A 25,909-nucleotide genomic window follows, 5' to 3' on the forward strand; every position below is an offset into this window, starting at 1 on the left:
ACTTGGTTATAGAGAATAATATTTTTAAATTTATTTTTATTTGAGAAGTTGTGAGTCTTCAAAAAATCATGAAGAAAATGCAGAGTTCTCATATACCTGCCTAATTCTTTAAATATGTTCTTTGATCTGGTTTGTTAGTACTTTGTTAATGATTTTTGCATTCACATTCATAAGGAAAATTGGTCAGTAATTTCCTTTTTATGTCTTTATGTCTTCATCAGTCTTCGGTATTAAGGTAATTCTGGCCTCATTTAACTTTTTGGAAGAGTTTGCAAATGATTGGTGTTAATTCTTTAAATGTTTTGTAGAAGTCGCCAATAAAGCCATCTGGTCCTAGAGTTTTCTTTGATAGAAGATTTTGATTATTACTTCAATCTCTGTACTTGTTACAGTTTTGATGAGATTTTCTATTTCTTCTTGGTAATTTTGTATTTCTAGGAATTTGTCCATTTAGTCTAGGTTATCTAATTTGTTGGCATAGAATTATTCATAGTATTCTCTCATTATCCTTTTTATTTCTATAATATCAGTAGGGATATCATCTTTTTCTTTCTTATTTTAGCTGTTTGACTTTTTTTCTCTTTTATTTCTTGTCACTCTGGCTAAAAGCTTGCCCGCTATATTGACTTTTTTCAAAAAGCCAACTTCTTTTTTTGTTGTTAATTCTCAATTGTTTTTCTATTTTTTATTTCATTGATCTATACTCTGTTTCCTTTCTGTGCTTATTCTGACTTTCCTTTGCTCTTTTTCTAGTTCCTCAAGATGTGAAGTTAGTTTATTAATTGAGATCTTTCTTCTGTTTATTATAGGCATGCATAGTTCTACATTTCCCTCTGAGCAATGCCATTGCTGCATCCCATAAGTTTTGGTATGCTGTGTCTTGATTTTCATTTATCTCATTTCATTAGAAAATGGTACTTTCTAATTCCCCTTGTAGTTTTTTCTTTAACCCATTGGTTGTTTTAAAATGTACTGTTTAATTTCCAGATAATCATCATTTTTCCCATTTTCCTCCTATTATTGATATCTAACTTTATTCCATTGTGTTCAGATAAGATACTTTGTATGACTTAAGTATTTTTAAATTTATTGAGACCTGTTTTGTGACCTAACATATAGTCTATCCTAGAGAATGATCCACATGCACCAGGGAAGAATGTTATTGAGTGAACTATTATATATATAACTATCCAATGTAGTTGGTTTATAGTATTGTTCAGGTCTTCTTTCTGTATTTATCTTCTGTTTAGATGTTCTATCCAATTATATAAGAGGGAGTAGACCTGTCTATTTCCCTTTTCAGTTTCAGCTTTCTTCAGATATTTTGGGCCCTGTTTTTAGGTGCAGATATGTTTATAATTGTTTTATCTTCTTGTTGAATTTTCCCCTTTATCTATAATATAATGTCTTTTTATCTCTTCTAACAATTTTTAATTTAAAGTATATTTTGTCTATTAGTATAGCCATCCCAGATCTCTTTTCTTTTTTTTAAATTTCCTTTTTTATTGTGAAAAATGACATTTTTATACAAAAAAGCAATAAATTTTAAAGAATACCACAACAATTAGTTGTAGAACAAATTTAAGAGTTTGGCAGGTTTTTCCTTCTAACTGCTCCAAGACACTATAGAGGCTAAAGTCAATATAATGATTCAGCAGTCATACTAATTTGTTAAATCCTGTCTTCTCTTTTATCACTCCACCTTCTCCTTTGATCTTTCTCCGAATCTATAGGGGTATTTGGGCTATGCCCATTCTAATTTTTCATGTTGGAAAGAGCTACTGATAATATGGGTTAGGTGGATGGAACTACTTGATGTTCTGAGAGGCTGGCCCCTCTGGGGTTTAGGACTTATCTGGCCTAGGCAGCCATCTGGAGGTTGTAGGTTTCAGGAAAGTAATCATTGTGCATGGAACCTTTGTAGAGTCTCAGATAAAGCCCTAGGTTTTCTTTAGGGTTGGCGGGATGGTTTTGGTTAGGGGTTTGGCAAACCATGATAAGTAGCAATATCTAGCTGAAGCTTGGGTAAGAGTAGCCTCCAGAGTAGCCTTTCGACTCTATTTGCACTCTCAGCCACTGAAACCTTATATATTACACCTAGATCTCTTTTCATTACTATTTGCATGGAATATTTTGTATATCTTCATTTCCAATTTATGTGTCTTTGGTCTAACACGAATCTCTTGTAAACAGCATATTGTTGGATCATGCTTTTTTATCCATTCTACCAATCTCTTCCTTTTGATTGGAGAGTTTAAACCATTTACATTTAAGGTAATTATTGATAAGGCAAGACTTCTGCCATTTTGCTAGTTGTTTTTTGTAGGTCTATACCTTTTTTGTCCCACCATTCTCCATTACTATTTTCCTTTTGTTTAGACATTTGAGATATTCAGAATTGAGGTAATAGCATTTTTTTAAACTTATTGCAGTGATAGTTACATGTGTTATGATCCATAGAACTGTACCAAAAAGTCCACTATGATGTATGTTAATTAAAAAAAAATTAAAATTTTAAAGAACATATATTTTGAAAATTGTATGTATGGGTTGTTAAAATATTCCATAAAGTTTACTTCCTATTTTAAATTTTTAAATGGTGTGATTATTCACCAGTTTAATTTTGATAGCAAATTTCAGTCCATTTGGTGATATAGACTCCAGTATGCACTATAAATACTAGGCTAGGGTTGTTAAATCCTGGGCACTGTTGACATTATTAGATTGGATAACTCTTTGATATGGAGGATTGTCCTATGTTCTATAAGATGTTCAGTAGCATCCCTGACTTCTACCCATTAGAAATGAGTAGCATCTCCTCCTCAGTTGTGACAATCAAAAATTTCTCTAGACATCATCAGATATCCTGGTGAGGACAAGAGTCCTAAGGTCTAAGTGGCTAAAATTTTTGGTATAAATATTTTCCTATTTTCAGAGCTTGTGAAACAAATATTGAGTGATATGACTGTATATTAATGGTAAGAGTTCTGTATAACTAATTTCCATATACACTGAGGTGATTTCTATACATATTGCTAGAATAGGGCACATCCAGTTCATAAAGTTAAAACCTTTATTGTATTAAATCTGGGTAAAATGAGAATTTTAAAGGCATTGCTGTACCTTGTCACATAAGGCACAGCAATCTTAATAGGTCATTATACTATTGCAATCAAGGAGACCTAAGGGAACTACATGTACTATCTTTGCTCTTCTTTAAATGTATTTTGGTGTTTTGTAAGTTATTTAGCAAAAATCTTAATTTTATTACCTAAAGGATAAAAGAGATTTACCTTAAAATGTAAAGGGTAAGGAAAATGAGAGATTTGTTTAAAATAAAACATTCAATAAAAATAATAAGTGCCTTAGTTGATCAGATATTTAAACTCTTTCAGCTATTAAATAATAGGAGAAAATGTAATTGAATATGCTATCAACATGGAACAGTCTAATGATTCATTAAGAGTAAGCCACAATGGTGCCAGAAAGTCAAAAACAGATGCTCAAATATTTGAGGTAAGAAATTTTTGCACTTCAGAGAAAAACAGCATGCCCTTTAGTAATTTGTTATGCTTAATGTATTAAAAAATTTTAACACTTAATTATTCACACATTCTTTCAAATATTTAATTGCCTAATAACATAGAGCTTTACTTAAAGTAACATTTAAATATTTTCATAAAAATTTGTATATTACATAAAGAAAAATCTGTACATTGAATTATATTTCATAATTTCAGGTTGCATTTCAAAGGACAATTTTATCTCAGTAAAATTGAGATAATATAATAAAAATAAAATAATTTCACTTAAGAACTAATTTTTGTCTATATCAGTCTGTATGAATTGACAGCCTTTTTTATAATGTTAGCTTATATATCATAAAATTTCTCATTTTATTTATTTTTTAAATGTATAATTTAATGGTATTAATTTGAAAACTATTACAAGAAAGTAAAATGGACAACTAGCTGAAAAATGAAATCTATTTCCATTTTTATTTTAAAAATTCTATTTTAAAAAATATTGTAGCCATACATTTTACAAAGACTGATGAGATTTTTTAATCTTTGCAAAAGCATCTAACTTGTATGGACTCCAGGGATCCTTCCTTTGGACAAAATGGTTCTCCTACAGTTGAGCCCATCACTATTCGTGAAGCAGATAATTCACTCCCATCACAAAATATACCAGGGTCCCTGACCCAGACACAGCCTCCTTCTGCAGAGCAGTTCCATGTTGTGGACCAAAATGGGCAACCTGTTCAATATGAATTTCAATCACTGCGGGATTCTAATGCACATATGGTGAGTATTTTTTATGAATAATCAGTTTCACGCTGATGAGCAAAATGTATTAGTCTTACTAGATAACCTTAATTGCTTGAAATTACTAATTATATTACATTGGAAATATTGTTGCCATAGCCTTCATTTTAAGTTATGTAAGGATTTTAAAAGCTTTCCTTTCAATCTAAAAATACTACTTTAACCAATATATCTTAGCTGCTATATCATGGCACTTTGTTGCTTTGAGATTATGTATAACTAGTGTCAAAATTGCCAGGGTTTACATGTAACTTATATTTCTTTTTTATATTACATTCTGTTTATATGTACATATATTAGGCTGAAGTTACTGCTTTATCTCTATCTCCCTCACTGACCTGTCTGCCACAGGCTGATATGTTTTCTTCAAAAAAAAAGAAAGCAATAGAGTTACCACTGGTATACTGGGGATTAGATATAACTTTTGCTGATCTTTGTAAATAGATATGTGTGTCATATGAATAATTGAAAAAAATGGAAGAGATGAAAATGCTGCTTTAAGCTGTTAGCTGGAAGTATTTTTGACCTAGTCTGTAGTTTCCGTAGAAAAGATAAAAGATTAAGTAAAATTACTAAGAAAAATTTATAAGTTCTTACCAAATTTTAGGGGAAGATTTTTTTTTTTTTTTTTTTTTTTTTGCATGGGTAGGCATCAGGAATCGAACCCGGTTCTCCGACATGGCAGGCGAGAATTCTGCCACTGAGCCACCATGGCACCACACTAGGGGAAGATTTTTAAGAGTAAATTAATATATTCTTCATATAGGGCAATGTAAATATAGTTTACTTGGGAGACAGATGAACCTTTTTAAAATTTCCTTAAGCTCTGATTTAATAAGAATGTATAGTAGTAAAAATAGGAAGACTAACATATATCTCTTTTGCTAAACAGTATTTTCCAAATTTTCTACAATAAATAGTTATAACTTTTATTATTAAAATTAAATATTTTTAAAAGCATAATTTTAAATTTAATGAAAAATGAATAATAAATTATACCATAAGTAAAACGACATTTTACCTAAAATGAATCTCTATTTCTGTTTTTAGTCTAGAACGTTTGAGAGTTAACCGTCCCCTTTTGTTCCCATATAACCTAGCTTCTGGGATTGAGAATAATTGGTTGAGAGATGGCTAATTATGGAGGAGGCCTTTTTGTGCACACATTTAGGCTCATTGTTATTTCTAGACCTAATCCAGTACTGAAAAGCCAAGTAAGGGTTCCGTTCTGTAACTATACTACATCAGCATCAGAGGTTAATATGCAACAAATAACCTAGGTATGATCAAACTCCTTTCTAACTTTTCATTTCCAGAATTAAACACTCTGTCCTTTCCCCTATTATTTGACATTTATTCTAGTTTCTATCAGAATATTAGAAGGTCTATATATTCTAATAGAAGATCAAAGAGCCTCAATTTATGAAGGGTTATAATTTTATAAATAATACAATTCCTAAAAAGTATGTTAAAGTTATTTGTTGGAGTCTGAAAAATTAGAGTTACCTCTCTTTTTGTAATAGATTAGACTTGCTAAGCAAAGTAATTATAAAAAATATTTAAATTCCACTTGGTTGTGATGTATAATTCTTTCAATGTATCATTAGATTTGATTTGCTAGTTTTTGCTGAGAATTTTTACATCTGTGTTCATTGGGGAAATTGGTCTGTAGTTTTCCTTTCTTGAAGTATTTATGTCCAGTTTTGGTATTAGAGTGATATTAGCTTCACTTAGTGTTCCTTTTTCCTCAATTTTTTGGAAAAGTTTGAGCAAAAAGTTAAGCAAAAAAAAAAGACCCTTTTTGGAATATTTGATAAAATTCCCAAGTGAAGTCGTCTGGCCCTGTGCTTTTCTGTTAGGAAGACTTTTGGTGATTGATTGACTCTCTTTACTTGTAATTAGTTTGTTGAGATCATCACTTTCCTCTTGAGTTAGTGTAGGAAATTCATGTGTTTCTAGGAATTTGTCCATTTCATCTAAGTTGTCTTGTTTATTTTTATTGGCGTATCATTGTTTATAATATTCTCTTATGATTTTTTCAGTTTCTTTAAGCTCAGTAGTAACAACCCCCCACCCCCATTTCTTATTTTTTTTTATTTGCATCCTCGTTTTTTTTCTTTGTTATTCTAGCTAGGGGTCCTTCGATTTTATGGATTTTCTCAAAGAACCAACTTTTCTCCAGTTTGTTTATTTCTGCTTTAATCTTTGTTATTTCTCTTTTCTCTTTGCTTTGGGGTTAGTTTGCTGTTCTTTCTGTAGTCTCCCCAGGTGAGCAGTTAAACCCTTGATTTTTGCTCTTTCTTTTTTTTAATACAGGCATTGAGGGCAATAAATTTCCCTCTCAGCACTACCTTTGACATATCCCAAAAATTCTGATATGTTGCATTCTTATTTTCATTCATCTGAAGATATTTACCTATTTCTCCAGAAATTTCTTCTTAAACCCATTGATTGTTTGAGTGTGTTGTTTAATTTCCATGTATTTGTGAAAGTTGTTTCTTTGATGGTTATTAATTTCCAGCTTCATTCCATTATAGTTAGAGAAAGTGCTTTGAATAATTTAAATCTTATTAAATTTATAGAGACCTGTTTTGTGACCCAGCACATGATCTATCCTGGAAACATTCCATGAACCCTAGAGAAGTGTTCCTGTTGCTTTGGGGTGTAGCGATCTGTATGTCTGTCGGGTCCAATTCATTTATCACATTGTTTAAGTTTCCTAATTCCTTGTTGATCATCTGGTTCTATCTATAGTTGAGAGTGGTATATTGTGTCTCCCACTATTACTGTTTAAAACACTAACTGCTCCCTTCAGTTTTGCCAATGTTTGCCTCAGTACTTTGGTGCGCCTTGGTTGGGAGCATAAACATTTATGATTTTTATTTCTTCTTAGTGAATTGTCCCTTTTATTAATACATGTGTCCTTATTTATCTCTTAGGAAAGCTTTACATTTAAAGTCTATTTTATCTGATATTAGTATAGTTACTACTGCTTTCTTTTGGTTATAGCTTGCATAGGTCTTTTTCTGTCCTTTCACTTTCAGTCTATCTATATCCTCGGGCCTAAGATGAGTCTCTTGTAAGCAGCATATAGATGGAACATATTTTTTAATCCATTCTCCAATCATTATCTATTAATTGGTGAGTTTAGTTTGTTAATATTCAAAGTCCTACTATAAAGGCAGTTCTTACCCTTTCAGTTTTTGTCGAATCTATAAATTCTTTTCCTCTCTCTCTTTTTATCCTTTAAGTTAAACTTAAGGTGTAGAGTATAGCGGCCCTACCCGACACCAGATATTGCCACAGTAGCATCAAGAATAGCTTTTTTAAAAATTTTTTTATCTTTTTTTTAAATTGTGAAATATAACATATATACAAAAATGTGATAAATTTCCAAGTATACTTTACCAAGTAGTTATAGAGCAGATTTTAAAGTTTGGTATGGGTTACAGTTCAACGATTTTTCATTTTTTTCTTCTAGCTGCTCCAAGACACAGGAGACCAAAAAAAATGTCAATATAATGATTCAGCAGTCACACTCATTTGTTAAATCCTATCTTCTCTGTTATACTCCTCCTTCTCTCTTTTTTTCTTTTTTGTGAAAAATAACATATATACAAAAAAGCAATAAATATCAAAGTACATTGCAACAATTAATTGTAGAACAGATTTCAGAGTTTGGTATGGGTTATAATTCCAAAATTTTAGGTTTTTACTTATAGCTGCTCTAAAAGGTACTGGAGACTAGAAGAAATATCAGTATAATGATTCAGCAGTCTTACTCATTTGTTAAACCCTACCTTCTCTGTATAACTCCACCATCATCTTTGATCTTTCTCCCACTAAGAATAGCTTTTTTTTTTTTTTCGCATGGGTAGGCTCCAGGAATCAAACCTAGGTCTCCAGCTTGGCAGGCAAAAATTCTTGCCTCTGAGCTGCTGTTGCACCGCTTTTGATGATTGCAAAGCCTTCTATATTGTGGAGTTCCGGGTTATTGTGGTTTATTTATTTATTTTTTTTTCGAATTTAAATTTTAAATGACCCTCTTAAAAGTAGGAGTATGGTCTCTGTCAAGCATCAGTAATATTCCTGTGTTTTACATAGCAAAGTGTAGGTCTGGGAAAGTGGGTTGGGATGATTAAGGAGAGAACTGATGACAGCAAACTTAGTAAAACAGTAAAACTATGTCCATAAGAGAGTAGTGTGTTAGATAATAAAGTTTACTGGCTGTCCAAAAAGTCTGGAAACATAATGAAGTTATTTACAAATAATATGTTAGTTATATTTTCAAATGATAGGCTCAAAATGTTTTTCTTCAACTTAAGACACCTTTTTAGTTGACATTCCCCTAAATTTAAGGCAGTGGGTTAAGTGTCTTATATTGAAAAAAAGTATAATAAATATTTTCCTTGTGTTTTCTTCCTTTTTAAACACTTATGGACCAAATAGGTTAACTATAAATGCACATGTATGAAAAATAAATCCTGATTAATTAAACATCTAATAAGTCTTTTAAAATAATGAAAATGAGTTAACATTTGGAACAAATGATTGATTACCCAACAGGTAGGTCAAACATGTATTAATAATGGAATAAATAGCAAAAGGTAAATTTAAGTCCTATTAGAGACTTTGGTCACATTACTAAATAGCTAGATACCGTGCATGATTAATTTGGTGGTTAAAGCCATTGACTATACAGAATCCTGACTTCAACACTTAAGAGACTTTGGAAAAACTTTTTATGTACCTCAATGTTTTCATCTATAAAATGGGGGAAATAATAGTATCCACTATAGTGGTAGGTATATAATTAATAATGTATTTAATAATTCTGTTGTCAGTGTAGGCATATGGCTTTTAATTTTTGTTATTGTTTTTAATGCATCCAAGATGATTGTTACCAGCCCATCAGAAAATGGACAGGTTCTGCATGTAATTCCAGCTACCCAGAGGGGAATGACACAGGTGATTATACCTCAGGGGCAGCCTGTGAATGTGAATAGTCCTCAGGGTGAGTAATAATGGGATATAGGGGATTACAGAATGTTTTAAGAACAAATAAATATTTCAGAAAATCACCATATGAAAGTCAGTGCTAAAATTGATCTCTTTAGGTAAGATTGTAAATTTAATAATTAGAAATCATTTCTTGGCCCAAGTAAATTTTAAGTTATTTTTCAACTCCTGCCCTAGGTAGCTATTTCCTTTTGGAATTCAAAGAAGCTGGTTGACTCCTGCTTCCTCCCAAAGGACCAGTGAGCATAAAATGAATTATTCTTAATTATAACAACAGTAATCATAACAACAGCAATAACAAGAATATAATGCTAATAGCTACTGGAGAAGTTTTTATGTTTGTAGTTTTATCAATATTTTTGTTAACCATGTGATTCATTATGTTTTTTTAACTATTCTTTTCTTCCTCTTAGCTCTCTTCCTCTCCTTTGTTCTTTTTGATTCAGAAAAGAGACTCATGCTCTTCCTTTTTTTTATGTATATTTTTTTCTTTCTTTGGTGACTTACCTTTTCTTTTCATTTTCCTTCCCTTCCTTTTCCATCTAGTTAAGCCTCTTGTTTCTATTCTGTTTTGTGGCTCTCTGACTACTAATGGCTTAGGGTAGATATTTTTACTGTAGTGCTATGATTTTTGGTCTATGTTAACAGTCATTAAAACTTAAGAAAAAACATCGTAAACATGGTACATAAACAAAAAAATCTTAGTTGTACATTGTTGTATTATATTCTGAAACTCTTAATATAACAATTATTTCTACTAGTTTAACATCCCACCTATTCAATTTAGGCTTCAAAAACTTAATTACAAAATTGCAGTAGTCTGAATTATAATCTGAAAGTAAGGAAGTTTATCAGGAAGTTCTGGACAAGCATTATGAGTTCATTATTTTTAGCCTCAGAGCAATTCTTCCCTTTCCTATTAAAAATTATGTAAATTCTGGTTAGGCATGTTCTCTTGTTATTCAAGATACTGAGATTGTTTTCTCCCTCTTATTGTTATTAAGATGGTCCTGAAGAGAAATCCAGTGATGGAAACTTACCAACTGTAGGTGTGGATGGTCTAGCAGACAATACCAGTAGTTGCACTCTTCATCCACAAGCATCCGGAACATTTCCCAAAAAGACAGTGACTAGGTGAGTTACTGGGAAAAGGGGGGCTCATCTTTTGATAGCACCATGAAAATCTTTTATTAAAGTAACACCTCTATAGCTGGCTGAGTATAGAAAAGATCAGAAATTTAGGAAATATAATAGAGTTTCATCGAATACACCTTTAATTACTTTAATGTCGTCTTAGGCAACAGAAAGGCTATTCTAAAAGCTATAACTGACCAATGTGTTACTATTCTCAGTGCCACTTGCCTGTTGTCTTTTGAAGGAATCTGAAGACATTTGATATTGAGTTTTTAGAATAAAGAAATATCCATTCTAGTTCTTAAAATTTGTAATGGTTTCATCATATTTTTATACATTTAATTCTTCTCTGATAAAGTGTTCAAAATGTATTTTACAAACTTTTTTTTAATGAATTTTCATTTATCTGAAAGATTACAAAACCCATTCTATGACAGGAATACAAGCAAATATTGTTCTAGAATTGTTCAGGGATACATTTGAAAGTGCTTAGATTACACACTAATAGTATGATTTGAAAACTTCCCAGATTAGACTCTTAAGTAAAACAATTTAATGTATTGAATGATATTTGTTCCTTAAAAAGCATATCTTAATCATGGCAGCTGTGCCAAGCATCTGATGAAAATTCATCACCAATAACAGGTATAATACATATGAATCCATAGCATAGTACCTTGAGGTTCTGGTATGCCTTATTAGAGAGAAACTAGTATTAAGTAAGATCATATAGAATAGTAGAAATATATGTGTGATTTTTTTTTCTTTTTTAAAAACTATTTAGATACCCATCCCATTCCCATTCATGGCCAAAAACGCAAAATAATTAAATCCCTCAGGGTTACACCTTCCCTTTTGTTTTGGGCAAGAGTGAAGATAAACCTAATAAAATGCACAGGATTTTAAGAGTAAAAATTCATCCCGCAATCATTAAGGATCTAAGCTACCTCGAACCTTTTTTACCCCTTAATTAAAAAGCAAAGCTTTAGATGGTAAACTATTTATTGAAACACAAACCGAAATCTTTATCCTTATGCCCTCGCTTGTATTTAAAAGTTCTATTTTAAGTACATCAGTTTGAAAAACTCAGGGTACAGTTCCTTCAAAACTATAATGACATTGAACTAATCTACTTAGAACTATTATAGAAACTCTCTTCTCATATACCTTTACATATACTGTACTCAAATGCGATGTGCTCAAGTATTTTACAAACTTTTATTTCAGTTGTTATTTGTCCAGATAAAATTCAAATAGATTACTAAATATACCCCAAAATAATCATGACACTGTCAGTCATAATTTGAGGAAATAAGTACCTGGTTTGTGTATTATTTTTATTTGTCCAGATAAAATTTAAATAGATTATTAAATACACCCCCAAATAGTCATGACACTGTCAATCATAATTTGAGGAAATATGTACCTGGTTTGTGTATTATTTTTATTCTTTTCATTATTCTGTGAAGGTATTTTAAGATAATATTTATGACATTTAATCTCAGAACTTGAACATTTTATCATGTTACTTTTAACAAGTCATCAGAAGATGTTTAGCTCATTTTGATAAATGGAAAATAATTATATAATGAGAAGAACAAGAATAAGCTTTGAGAGAGAGAAAGAAAATACTTGAATTTGTTGGAACTGCATATACTTGAAAGAACAAACTCAGGCTTTGATTTAGCAGCTAATAAGATAGTGATGATTTTAAAATATAATTAACACACACTTTAAATGAATCTATAATTATTTTATTAAAATTTCTTATTGATTACTATAATACATTATCTTAGACACTTGCTCAGGGAATAAAGCAATTGCATGCTTTATTCTGTGTCTAGTACTTGTAATATATGTATATACATACACATATATTCCTCTCCATCCCAGAATACTTGAAGAACCTTTTATGGCTCCACTCCAACCACTTTCTTCTAACACACCTATATGGGCCTGCCGTCTTAGAAGCTGTGAGGTGAGTTAAAAGTAACCCTTATTTAGATTCACTTAACTGGTTGTGACCATGCTTCATCCCAAAATGTACACTTTTGAGTACAACCAACATGTATCTTTAATATTTTTTGTGTTTATGCTAAATCTGATCTCCTCTATTTTAAAAATTTCTTATAGACTTTAACCTCTGTTAAAAGCCAAGATCATATAAATCCCTAACAAACACATTTCAGTATCATTTCTTCTCTTGCAACTCTCTTCCCTTGTCTTCCATGAAACTTAATTACCATGTTTCTTTACTTTTTATTTCATGATCATTCTTTCTCTTTCTTTGCTTGCGCTTACTTCTTATTTTCTCAGTAGAAATTCTTCAAGGTTCACTGTTTGACCTTGTCTTATTTCTCTACATCTTATCCTTTGGAGAGTTTATCTCTTTTATTTTCAACTCTAATTTTTATAAAAGTGATTCCTTAATCTTTATCACCAGTTCTTTAATTCTATCCTTCGTCTTTCCCAGGTCTCCACCTATTTACTTGAAGTTTCACTTGGATTTCACCTCAATTTCACTATTATTATCTACCATACCACACAACTCTTCTGCCTCCTAAATTCCTTCTCTCTATGTTGGCAAATATCACTTTCTTACCAAACACAAAATTTTTAGACTAATTTCTTCCTATTTCACATTCAGGTAGTCACCTGATTCTGTTAGTTTTTCCTTGAACATAATCTCTCTGTGTTGGCAAATATCACTTTCTTACCAAACACAAAATTTTTAGACTAATTTCTTCCTATTTCACATTCAGGTAGTCACCTGATTCTGTTAGTTTTTCCTTGAACATAATCTCTTTTTGCTCCTTCTTCCACACACCCTTATCTTGATTATAGTATTAGTCTTCCCCTTTATCTCTTTAACTCTTCAATTTTGGGTCCTTTCTGTGTAGTTTTTATAACTTCTTGCCTTTAAACATTGTTTTCATTTTTTTCCCTCACTGCCCCAAAAGTTCAGTGTTATTTTTACCACATCATTCAGCCCTTCTTTCAAGGTCTTCCATAGTCTGATCTCACCCTAACTTATCCTATTTTATTTCCTTCTTGACTTCAACTCATATTTCATACTGTTAGCTTAGTCTTCATACTTTCCATAAACACATAAGACTTTTCCTTCAGCTCTGCCTTCATCCTTTTTTTTGGGTGCACGGTCTGGGAATCGAACCCAGGTCTCATGCATGTAAGGTGAACATTCTATCACTGAACCACCCATTCACCCTGTCTCCATCCATTTTTATTTCCATTTCCTAATATGTTATTTTTCTTCTATTTCTAACTATTCTTCAAATCCCAATGCAAGTTCTATATATCTTTTCTTTAAATAATCTGATGATTATTTTAGTTTTTATCTGTTTGTCTTTTTAAGTTCCTTTGGTATTGATTGTCATTACCATTCTTAATTATTTACTTGCTTGAGTTGTTTATTGTTACATAGCAATTAGTCTATACAATTTTTGAGGGAAGGGATCATGCCTTATACCTCTATATTTAATCACAGTAATGTCTAGTTGTTAAAATGTTTCATTGTTTTAAACAAATCTTGAAATGTGGGCAGTTAAAACATTCCTTCAGTTTTAATATTTTGAGAAAATTGCCAATAATAAAGAGACTTATGGTGTGATGTATTTGTTAGGACACCATCACTGTTGTTCCTTTTCTAAGTAGTGTAATATATTTATTGTAAGATCTTCCCCCAACAGTCATAGTTTTTCAGTGGCCTCGTAAAGTTACTGCTGTGACTGTTTTAGAGAGTTATAAATATCATTATTAAAAACTTCACAAAATGCTAAGGACGTTAGAGCATTAGCCGTCATGTGGCCTAGTTACCTTATTTGACAGATAGTGCTGTACTGTGTGACTTACCAAAAGTCACACATCTTATAACAAACTAGTTAAAACTGTCCAACAGACTGAATAACTTCCTGGAAGGATTCTTTCTCTTCCACCAAGCAGGTTCAGTATTGAAAAACATCTTTGGTTAATGACTGAAGAAAATTTTTTTGCACTTTGCTTTATAATATTGTTTAGTCAACCTTTTTATTTTTTGAAGTTGCATTTAATGATATTTTTCTATAGGCATTATCCAGTTTGACCAAAGTGGATTAATTTGACAAATTTTAATACTATATTAAACATTTATCTCCTGATATAGGCTTGATTATAATATACCTATCTATGAATTTTTCCCTTCTACTACATCATCATGTATTCTCTTCATTTTATTTATTTATATAAAAGTAATTGCTACTAGACCTTATATCGCTGCCTGTATTCATAGGAAATTTTGATGAAGACGTACATAGACTAGAAGAAAAATTTATAAATATAAGTATTTTCATTGCTTTTCACCATTACTATTATTAAGGGAAATTGTTGATAATGTGTTGCTTGGCATCAGATTATCTCTTTATATTATAGCCAAAAGTACAGTCATACCTTATTTTGTTCCAAAATGAAATATTTAATCTAATGAGCAAGATCTGTATTCTTATTCTTTCTGAGAGATGAAAATATACCAAGTCAATTATAGGTCTTCATGCATTTCACTGTAGGAGATAAGAGGTAAGGAATTTTCTCTTCTGGTATAGCAAAAGCTTCTCCTCTAGTACAGGAATATTCAAATGGTAGTGGGTAGACAATATCAATTTATTTATACTTAGCCTTGTTTCAGAAAGAATTTAAGACAGCTTACACAGAAATATAAAATACATTAGCAAGGTGGAAATTAAAAGTGGGGACTAAAGAATAAAGATAAACAAGAATAGGAGCATAAAATGGAAGTAAGAAAATGCATATCTTATTACCAAAGCCCAAAAGAAGAGCCACTGTTGATGATAATAAGTATTTTTACTGCTGTATCTTACCAATAAAACTGAAGCTTGTGACAAACTGAGTTGGAAATAAGAGATTTGGTAGTCTTCAGCTGGCAATCATAGCCGTACGGATGGATGTGATAAACCAAGTAGACTGTAGATGGAGAAGGTCGGGACAGAACCCTCCAAAACAGCAATGTTTAAAATCTGGCAGAGAAAGTAATCAGGGAAGAAATAGCAGAGAAGTAGGACGTAAGCTAAGAGAGAGAGTAGCAACAAGAAAGCCAACAAAAGAGAATATTTTAAAAGGAAAGACATGGTCGGCTGTGTCAAATACATCATAGCAGTTAAGTAAGTTGAGTATTGAAAAAGTATCCATTGAATTTTTTATCAAAAGATCACAGATCAGTGACCGCAAATGAGCACCATGATCTTTTGGGGGTAAAAGAAATGTTCTGAAATTGTGCACAACTCTGTAAATTTACTAAGAATCACTGAATTGTAAATGTAAAAATGAATGACTTTTATGGTATGTAAATTGTACCTCAATAAAGTTGTTAAAAAGCAAAAAAAAATGCATATCTTAAGGAACTAGATGTGTGTGTGTATCTACTATCTATCTATATATACATACACATACTTGTTCATAATCTATTTAGCTGCATTTGGAAGAGGGAACCTATTTAGTTACTAAATTCTGTACCCATTAGATAAAATCAATTATTATAATTTCCATAAGATAAAATCAAGTCAGTAATTATTTTTGATACTAAGGCCAAGCAGTTTCTCTCAAAAAAAGATCATCTTTGTAGAGAATATTTATATGATGAGCAACTTCTTCGAGAACAAATTTATAGGAGATATAATTTTCTTCCTTCTGTAGAGCTTCAAATAAACTGATGACATCATATCAAATCAATTTAAGTAAAAGAAATACCACAGGGACCCAGTACTTTGTGGCTAGCTTTATGCTGATCTGGATTGATCCAGGGATAGAATTTTAAATATAAGGAAGAAGAGATTTACTATATGTTCTTCAAGCTATCCTCACAGTCAGTTTGGCATTATGTTCTCTACCAAATATCTGTAAAACGGCTTTTTGATGATGCTGATTGAATTTAGATTGGACTCACTGGTTATAATAGACCTTGGTTGATCTGAGGGAAGGCGTGGCATTCTCTTGTGAAAGCTGATGAGTCTTTCCTCTTGGACAAGTATCTCATTAAATTTATTGTACAATGCAACAGCAGTCCTATTTGCTAATAATTTTGTTATTTAACTTTTACCAAATGCAGAGAATTGGAGATTCATACCGTGGCTACTGTGTAAGTGAAACTGAATTAGAAAGTGTCCTAACATTTCACAAGCAGCAAACTCAGAGTGTTTGGGGCACCCGCCAGTCTCCAAGCCCATCTAAACCTGCTACACGTTTGATGTGGAAATCCCAGTATGTCCCATATGATGGAATCCCATTTGTCAACGCAGGTACTTTTAAAATAATTAAAGTGGTTCAGCTGTAGCCATAGTCAATTGTGAATGTGTGTATTTTCTAAGGTTATACTTTTTCATTTTGGTAGATGACAGTTGAGTATTAATAGATGAAAATACATATTAGACTAAAAGAAATTTTTATAGTAAATATAACCAACTATTTTATGTTGTAAAATTACATTTTAATGTATCAGAGTAAATAAATATATAATGCTTCCTTTAGGTTATTATTATAATTATTATACTGATAAATTGAAAATAAAATATGGGAATTCCCAAAAGACCTATTTAATAAAATTTAAATAATGGAGAAGTTTTATTTTTTAAATAGATATATTTGCTCTCTTTTTTTTGTCTAATCCAGATATTCTCTCTTCCTCTCTTTAATTTGCCTTGTAAGACAAATTTGTGTCCATTTTATTTAGTTTTTAACTATGTGGTTACTGTATAGAATCTGGAGTCATTGTACAAAGTTCTTGTATTTCCCGTAGACTTCTCAAGCACCAGGTGTGTTGTAAACAGTTTTCTTAAACACTGGACTAGTGCTTACTAAGGCAATAGAGTTTCAAGAAATTTCCAGAGATCCACCCTTGGACTAGCCAGATACCAAAGAACCTGAAGATAAGTAATTTAGTTCAAGACTGCAGTATACTTATTCAGCTGGAAGAGTTACAGCCTCATCCTGGACCTCTGAGAGTAATGAGAAACGTTTTGGGGAAGATAAAATCAATGTAACCCCTTCTGTTCAGGTTTCATCAGTATAGATTCCTAGTTAAACACTTGGCGAGCTGGGGCTATAATTAATGCTCATAGTTTATAAGAACTATTGAAATTCAGATGTAAGCCAGACTTGCCATTATGATCAAACCGCTGAGTCATTTATCATTTCCCAGTTATCATTTTATTGATTCCCCAGTCTGAAAAATTCTAATATCTATTATGATGTGAAATGATAAACTTGATTTGTCATTATGATTTAGTAGTATGAATTAGTGAATGTACACTATTAGGTGAACCTAGGTTCACATACCTGGCTTTGCCACTTAATATAGCTTTGAGGCCTTGTAAATGTTATTTTAATCTCTTCAAACCTAGGGTTCTTTGTTTATAAAAGTAAGAATTATTTCATCACCCGTTGAATTGTTAGAATAAATGAGGTAACTGAAAAAAATAGTGTAGCAGTTGGTGCTTTGTAAGGCCAATATATTCTTGTAACTATTCTTAATCATGTATTTCAAAGGAGCTCCTTCATTCCTAAACTAATTTTCCCTGTACAGGAAGCAGTGCATCTCGTTACCCTCTTGTTTGCTTAAACCAAACAAGAATAAAGTCCAGGACTGCAGGAACTTCATACCTTTATTTCATACCCTTGCAGGATCAGTTGTGAACCTTAGCTGTTTTAACAAATGGCAAGAACATTTGATAGTAAAGGCTATTTAAATGGGTTCATTTAGGAATCGCAGTTCTTTTGTACGAAAAGTGGCAGTATACTTGGCTTTGGAGGGAAAAGAACTATTTCCAGTATTTAATGAGCTGCTTCTCTAAGCAGTTAAGGGCCCACTACAATACATTACAACTCCCAGAGGGCTAGGGTTTTACTGTTACAATATGCAGTTATTTCTCAAAATGAATGAATTTTTTATACACCCTCTGTGTTCCCTCAAATATTTACATTTTTGGGAAGAAGGGAAGGCTCTTTCTTATAGTAGAATTCCAATTAATAAATGCTAAAATTAGTGACAAAAAGTTTGGTGAGAAACGAGATAATTATATAGTCTCAAAGTATCTCCTCACAAGATATTTATAAATTACAGAGGGAAAAATAATAACTTTACCCTGGATAAACTTGGTAGATACATACCACCTTAATCAACTGATCAAAATTAACAGAATCAATAAGGGGACAAATATACATCATATACCTCTAAATGAGGACACAACATCCATTTCTGTGGTATTCTTACCAAATAGGTAGTCCTTATGTGAAAAATCAGTTTTCATAACCTTTATCTCCTACAATCAATTACATGCCTGTGTGTATGTGTGTTAGATTTTTTTCCCAAGGAATAGATGAGAACTTAAGAATTTTAAAGCTGGAAAGAATTCTGATTATCATGTAGCCCACTGGTTCTCAAACTACAACTTATACCCCTAAAAACAGTGTGGTATGACTATGGACATAAGGCTGCAAGTGAAGTGAGAGAGAGCACAGGTATGGAAAAAAGCAGCCAACCGCTATTAGGAAAGTTCTTGGATTTCTCTTCTTTCAAAATAAAAGTGATGCTAACTTTGCATTTTACTCCCTCATGCTATACATCTGTTTGCTTTAAGTATTTTAAATTTTTTAAATATAAATTATCTCTTCCCAGATATTCTCTTAAGCATAATATTCCAGAAAGATGAACCATAATTTCCTTTTCTTGTTTTGAGAAGTTTAAGAAATCTGAAAAAGTTTAGAGTACAATACTGTATAATGAAACACCTAGAATTAACAAATGACCACATTTTATCATTTTTGCTTCAGATACTCTATATACCATTAAAAAAGACACATAACATTAAAAGTAATTGAAGTCCTGAAGTCCTCTTTTTCCCTTCCCCTGTTCTATCTCCTTCTTACCTCTTCACAGGCAATCACCACATGGATTTGATATGTATCTTTCCAGTCTGTTTTCAGACTTTATTATACATGTTTATATTCACAACAACATATTTTATTGTTTTGCAATTTTTATGATCATTATTATTTTTGAGATCTATCCATAGATAGAACTATTTATAGATCTACTTAATTCAGTTTATCTACTATATAATATTCCAGCATATACCCAAGTCACAATTATTTTTCTATTAGGTTTTTTTCAACTTTTCGCTATTACAAAGAGTACTATAGTTAAACCTTGAAGACCACTTATAATGAAAAGGCTTAGTGAGTTTATGCCTTAAAATGGAATTGCTAACTTGTGAAGTATGCCCCTTTCAACTTTACAAGATAATCTCAAATTTCTCTCTAAAGTGATTACAAGGTCTAGAATCCCTTCTCTTAAATTTTTTGGACCAGTTGTATATTTCAGGATTCAGAATCTGGAGGGAGGTTTTGAAAGTTAGTATGGTAATATTATAGAATACTCCTAGCAAGTATTCTATAGACAGTATCCCATAATCAAACAGTAATATTTTATAAGAGGAATAAATAAGGAATATAAGTAATGTCAAACAGTTCGGGTCAGATTTAGCAGCCACTAGAGTTACAAAAAATTTTGTTTTCAGAGCATTTTAGATTTCAGAACTGTATATGAGGGGTTGAGGACCTGCACTGATTTTCACTCAGCAATATATGAAAATTCTCCATCCCTGCATCCACTCCATGACATAGCATTGTCAGACTTTAAAAAATCTTTGTTATAGCTCACCTTCCATGCAGGAGACCATTTGATCCAAAAGACAATAATTTATGAAACTCCATGACCCCATGTATCCATCATTCAACTTTAACACTTAACAGCATAAGGTGAATTTATTTCATCTGTATCCCTACCCAGTCTCATTCCCCACCCCACAGATTATCTTAAAGCAAATCCCAGGAATCATATCATTTCATCTTTAATTATTAAAGTATATATCTCTAAAAGATAAAGACTCTCTATACATGTATAAACATACATACATACATACAATGATAGATGATAAACAATGACAATCCCATTATCACACTTTGAAAGAATTAGAGATACTCAATGTTAAAAAATGTCCAGTCAATGTTTATCTTTCTCCACTAATCTCATAGTTGTTTTTTTCCCATAGGTTTGTTCAAATTAGAATCCAAATATTTGTATTTGGTGTGCATGTCTTTAAAATTCTTTTCACTGGAAGATTTCTCCTTCCTTTCCCCCCATTTTTTTGTCTTTATTTTCTTACTCATCTGTCCATACACTGAATAAAGGGAGTGTCAGTCACAAGGTTTTCACAATCACACGGTCACACTGTAAAAGCTATATCTTTTTACAATTATCTTCAAGAATCAAGGCTACCCCTGGGTTACAGTTCAGCAGTTTTAGGCATTTCCCTTCAGCTAATCCAATACACGAAAAACTGAAAAGAATATCTATGTAATATATAAGAATAGCTTCCATAATGACCTCTTGACTCTATTTGAAACCCCTCAACCTCTGAAACTTTGTCTTATTTCTTTCTTCCCTCTTTTGGTCAAGAAGACATTCTAAATCTCATAATGCCAGGTGCAAGTTCATCCCCGGGAGTCATGCCCCACGTTGCCAGGGAGATTTACATTCCTGGGAGTCATGTCCCATGCAGGTCCCCCCATTTTTTTGTTGAAGACACCAAGTAGTTTGTTCTTCAGAGTTTGCCATATTTGGGATTTTATTCAGTAGTGTAATTTAGTATTTTTATTCCCTGTATTTCCTGTAAACTTTAAGATCTAGAGGCTTGATGAGATGCAGATTTGACTTTCTCTCTTTAAACTTTTTTTTTCAAAATAATTTCAAACATGAAGGACAGTTGTAAAAATAATACAAAACTAATACAGAGAACTCCAACAACCCCACAACCACCAAGTACTCAGATCCACCAATTTCACATTTTGCTATTATTCATTCCACCACTCCATCCATCCATCAGTCTTTCAATACATGGCTTTCTCTCTATCTTGCTATGTATCTATCAGTTTTCTAAACATTTGAGAGCAGATTGCATGCATCATGCTTCTTGAATGCATAATATTTCTGTGTACATTTCCTAAAAACAAGGGTATTCATTTATGTAACCATCTTTAAGTACAGTTACCAAGTTCAAGAGCTTTAACATTGATATAAAGTTTACAGTCTATATTTCAATTTTTTAATATATCCCAATGATATTCCTTTGGGCCTTTTCTCCTCCATTAGTACATCCAGTCCACATTCATGTATTGTATATAGTTGTCATTAACTTTTTATTTGCTCTTTTTTCCTTTTAAATTCTACAAACATATATGCAAAATAAACTTCCCCATCACAACCACTTTAAGCATATCATTCAGTTGGATCAATTATATTCACAATGTTATTCTACCTTCATCACCATCCATCACCCCAAAGCAACCCTGCATCCATCATGCCTTTACTCCCCCTTCCCTTTCCCTGCTGCCCCTAGTATCCTGCATCTATTTTTTGTCTTTATACTTTTGCATATTCTAGCTATTTTGTATAGTGGAACGATAAAATATCTGTCCCTTTATGTCTGGCTTATTTAACTCAACCTAATGTCTTCAAGGTTCATCGATATAGTGGTATATATCAGATGATTGTTCCTTTTTATGGCTGAATTATAGTCCATTTTATATCTGTGTCACATTTTGTTTATTCATTTCTCTACAAATGGACGTTTGGGTTGCTTCCATCTTTCATCCATTGTGAATAATACTACTGTGAACATTGGTGTACAGATATCTGTTTGAGTCCTTGCTTTCAATTCTTTTGGGTATATACCTAAAAGTGTAATTGCTGGGTCAAGGTTATTCACTAATGTAAGCTCAAGTACACTAGTTGTATGTTGAACTTTTTGAGGAAATGCTGAACTGATTTCCACAATGGTCTACGTCCCCATCAGCAATGTATGACGGATCCTATCTCTCCACATCCTCACCAGACTTGTTATTTTGGGTTATTTTTAAATAATAACCATTCTAGTGGGTTATTTTTAAATAATAACCATTCTAGTCAAGTTGTATCTATTGTGCTTTTGATTTGCATTTCTTATGATAAATGTTTAAATTTATGTTTTTGTACCTCTTAATAAGATTTACTGATGTTTTCTTTCCTTAAAGCAGTGTAATCGAATGTGGAGGTTTTGACATGGCTGCCAAATTAGTTTACTATAGTATCTGGAACAGATAGACACTTGAATTAATATCAATAGTTGGTCTTCACCCACAGGGAGCAGAGCCGTGGTAATGGAGTGTCAATATGGGCCAAGGAGAAAAGGTTTCCAGTTAAAAAAAATCACTGAGCAGGAAAGCAGGTCATGTCAGCTCTACAAAGCCACTTGTCCAGCCCGGTAAGCTTTATTTTCTTTTATTATTATTTTTCAAAGCATTTCATTTTCAAATATGGTTGCAAAAATAATACAAAACCAATACAGAAAGCTACATTATAGCCCCTTCCCAGATACCTATATTTCACAGCTTTTAACATTTAGCCACATTTGATACATCATTCTGTGTATGTATGTATTTTCTAAACTTGTGAGAGTAAGTTGAGCAATTAATACTTATATGTATATATCCTAAGAGCAAGGTTATTCATTTATGTAACCTCAAGTACAATTATGAGATTCAAGAAATTTAACAGTGATATAAGCCATACAGATTGCATTCCATTTTTTTCCCATTGTTTTTAATTGTTCCAATAATGTCCTTTTGGACATTTTCTCCTCCATTATTAGCTTCAGTCCTGGTCATGTGTTGGATTTAATTGTTATTGTCTCTTTAGTCTCTCTTATTATCTTTTTCAAAATTGTGTAAATGTATATACAACATAAAATATCCCACTTCAACCAATCCCAAGCATACCGATAGGTAGGATTAATCACGTTCACAATGTTGTTGCTATCCTTTTTACAGCTTATTAATATTCCATTGTTGTGTATACATTTATTAATCCATTCATTTGTTATGGACACTTAAATTACTTCTACCATTTTGCAATTGTAAACAATACTGCTATGAACACTGATGTACAAATATCTGAGTCCCTGCTTTCAATTCTTTTCAGTATATACCTAGAAGTGAAAGGTAGTTCTATGTTTAACTTTTTGAGGAACTGCCAAACTGTTTTCCTCAGTAGCTGCCCATTTTACATTCCCACTGACAATTTATTAGGTTTCTTATTTCTTCATATCCTTTTCAGCACTTGTAATTTTCTATTTTTCTTAATAATGCTAGTGAGTGTTAGGTAGTATCTCATTGTGGTTTTGCTCTGCAGTTCCCTAATGGCAAATGATGTTGAGTATCTTTTCATGTGCTTATTGGTCATTTGTATATCATCTTTGGAAAATATCTGTTCAATTCTTTTGCCCATTTAATTGGGTTGTTTGGATTTTTTTGTTTTTTGTTGGTGAATTGTAAGGGTTCTTTATTTATTTTGGATACTAAACCCTTATCAGGTATATGATTTCCAAATTTTCTTCCTTCTGTTAGTTTTCTTTTCATTTCCATGATAATGTACTTTGATGCATAAAAATTTTTAAATTTCATGAAGCCCGATTTATCTATTTTTACTTTTCTTGCTTGTGCGTTTTGGTGCAGTCTCAGAATCCATTGCCTGTTCAATTAGAGATAAGAACGAAGCCAATCTGGTTGGGACTATAGTAAATCAGAATACAGGGTGAAGGATGATATTGTTTGTATTTTAGAACTTCACCTACTATATAAGACCAAAGAAAGAGAGGTATATTTTTTCAAAGCCTCTATTTATTGTAGCATACAATCTAACTTAACCTGTCTGGCCAGGCCAGTTCACTTAAACAACCTAAACACACGGAGCCTAGAATTGGGAACAAGGTCTTGCAATTCTGTATAGCTTTATGTTATACCTGGATACATTCCAGAGTATGTTGGGTGGATAATTAAAAACTATCGACAGGCAGCTCTGAAATATGTTCAATTAATTATGCTTTGGAAAAATTTAAAAAACCAAAACTATTGGCAGGACTTTGGTTGAGCTTTACCCCTGCTCCAAAGAACATCCATAGAAGGGACAGAAAAAAGACCAGGAGAGTGATTCCAGGGTGTAAGTGTAAGTGGGATGACACCATATAGGGAGGACCTGGTTGAAAAAGCAGAATAATTGAGATGCAGAGGATCGGAGACTAGCCAGCTAGTGCAAACAGCCTAGTGCATCCATTTCCAGACAGAGGCCCGGAGCCATCAGGAATGCATGAACAGGGAGAATGGGGACTAGGAGAAGTAAGCCAAGGTGCATTCCTTGAACATGCTACCCTCATGCACGTCACCCCCGCCCTACTACCTGTGATTCCTCCCACACCCCACACACTTGAACCCTGTCACCCACCTCACCACAGCACTACAAGTGCCCCCACCTTGACCCCTTACCCGCACATCCCTGCCCCTGCATGTACAAAACTTGTCCCAGCCCGACCCACTGCACCTGCGTATACGCACAGTCTCACCTCGCACCTCCTGAGACACACGTACCTGCCTAGCCCCTCGACTCCCTCTCCCTGTCCCCTGCAGGTGGTGACCTGCACATCTGGGCTACAGGTGCTGATCTTCATACCTGGACCACACCCACACCCACCCATAGAGTAGCTCACCCCCACCTGACCCCGCCTTATACTCTGTAGACGTGCATTTCAGCATCTGGACCCCAGATGTGTGTATGTACATACGCCCTCTCATGCCATGTCTCCTCAGCTCTGGGTAAGTGCTGACCTGCAGATCTGGGCCACACCTGCCCCCAGCCCACATAGGCATAGTCACACCCTGCTGCCCCTGAGTTCTGCACACACGCATACCAGGGACCTGCCCCACAGATCCACACACTGGCACAGCCACATCCTCCCTGCTGGGCACCCATGTAACTGTGCACTGACCTCTCGAACCCGGCACCCCACTCCCCCTTGCCCCACACACATGCCCACCCTTGCTCCACCCCACAGCACAAGTGTCCTTCTCCCACACCTATGCCACATAGCCTCCTTCCTGCACTAGCAGACACCCCTACACTACCCCACCTTTGCATCTACAGATCACACCCATCATCACCCACCTGATAAATGTCCTGCAAACTCCACGGCCCTGCTTCTACACACTTGTGCATCTGCATCTCGGCCCCCCTGGACCCCTCCCCCTGTGCAAGGGCACACCCGCATCCTAGCCTCCCTGTGTCCCGACTTCTGTGCCCTGTTCTCCACACCCTGACACCCACAACCCACACGCTTCAGGTGCCCCCCTGCATCCTGCCCATATACTAGCCCCCGTGCATATGCTCAGCCACCCCCATCCGCCTCCTGCTGCACCCTACCTCTGTGTCCCCCACACCATACCCTGCTCCTGTGTTCCAAGGTCTGCTTAAGCTGCACTTCACCCCCATGGTTCCT

The 25,909-nt window shown here is 33.3% G+C and overlaps 1 protein-coding gene across 6 annotated transcripts in view; it reads left to right on the plus strand.

The window, feature by feature from the left end:
• CARF (calcium responsive transcription factor) overlaps window positions 1–25,909 on the plus strand; it is a 101,898-nt gene that overhangs the window by 11,183 nt on the left and 64,806 nt on the right. For 5 of the 6 annotated variants that reach the window (XR_013173000.1, XR_013173001.1, XM_077154771.1 and 2 more), the window contains exons 2-8: window positions 3,396–3,516; window positions 4,080–4,307; window positions 9,222–9,342; window positions 10,352–10,481; window positions 12,375–12,459; window positions 16,597–16,786; window positions 22,726–22,846. Coding sequence is in view for 4 of the 6 variants with exons in the window: in XM_077154771.1 (XP_077010886.1) it covers window positions 3,439–3,516; window positions 4,080–4,307; window positions 9,222–9,342; window positions 10,352–10,481; window positions 12,375–12,459; window positions 16,597–16,786; window positions 22,726–22,846 (953 nt within the window). In the remaining 2 variants the exon portion in view is untranslated. Of the gene's footprint in view, window positions 1–3,395; window positions 3,517–4,079; window positions 4,308–9,221; window positions 9,343–10,351; window positions 10,482–12,374; window positions 12,460–16,596; window positions 16,787–22,708; window positions 22,847–25,909 lie in introns of those variants that run through there. The other variant, XM_077154773.1, reaches the window with a different exon arrangement.

The sequence above is a fragment of the Tamandua tetradactyla genome, chromosome 3 (assembly GCF_023851605.1).
Source record: "Tamandua tetradactyla isolate mTamTet1 chromosome 3, mTamTet1.pri, whole genome shotgun sequence".
NCBI classification, from domain to species: domain Eukaryota; kingdom Metazoa; phylum Chordata; class Mammalia; order Pilosa; family Myrmecophagidae; genus Tamandua; species Tamandua tetradactyla.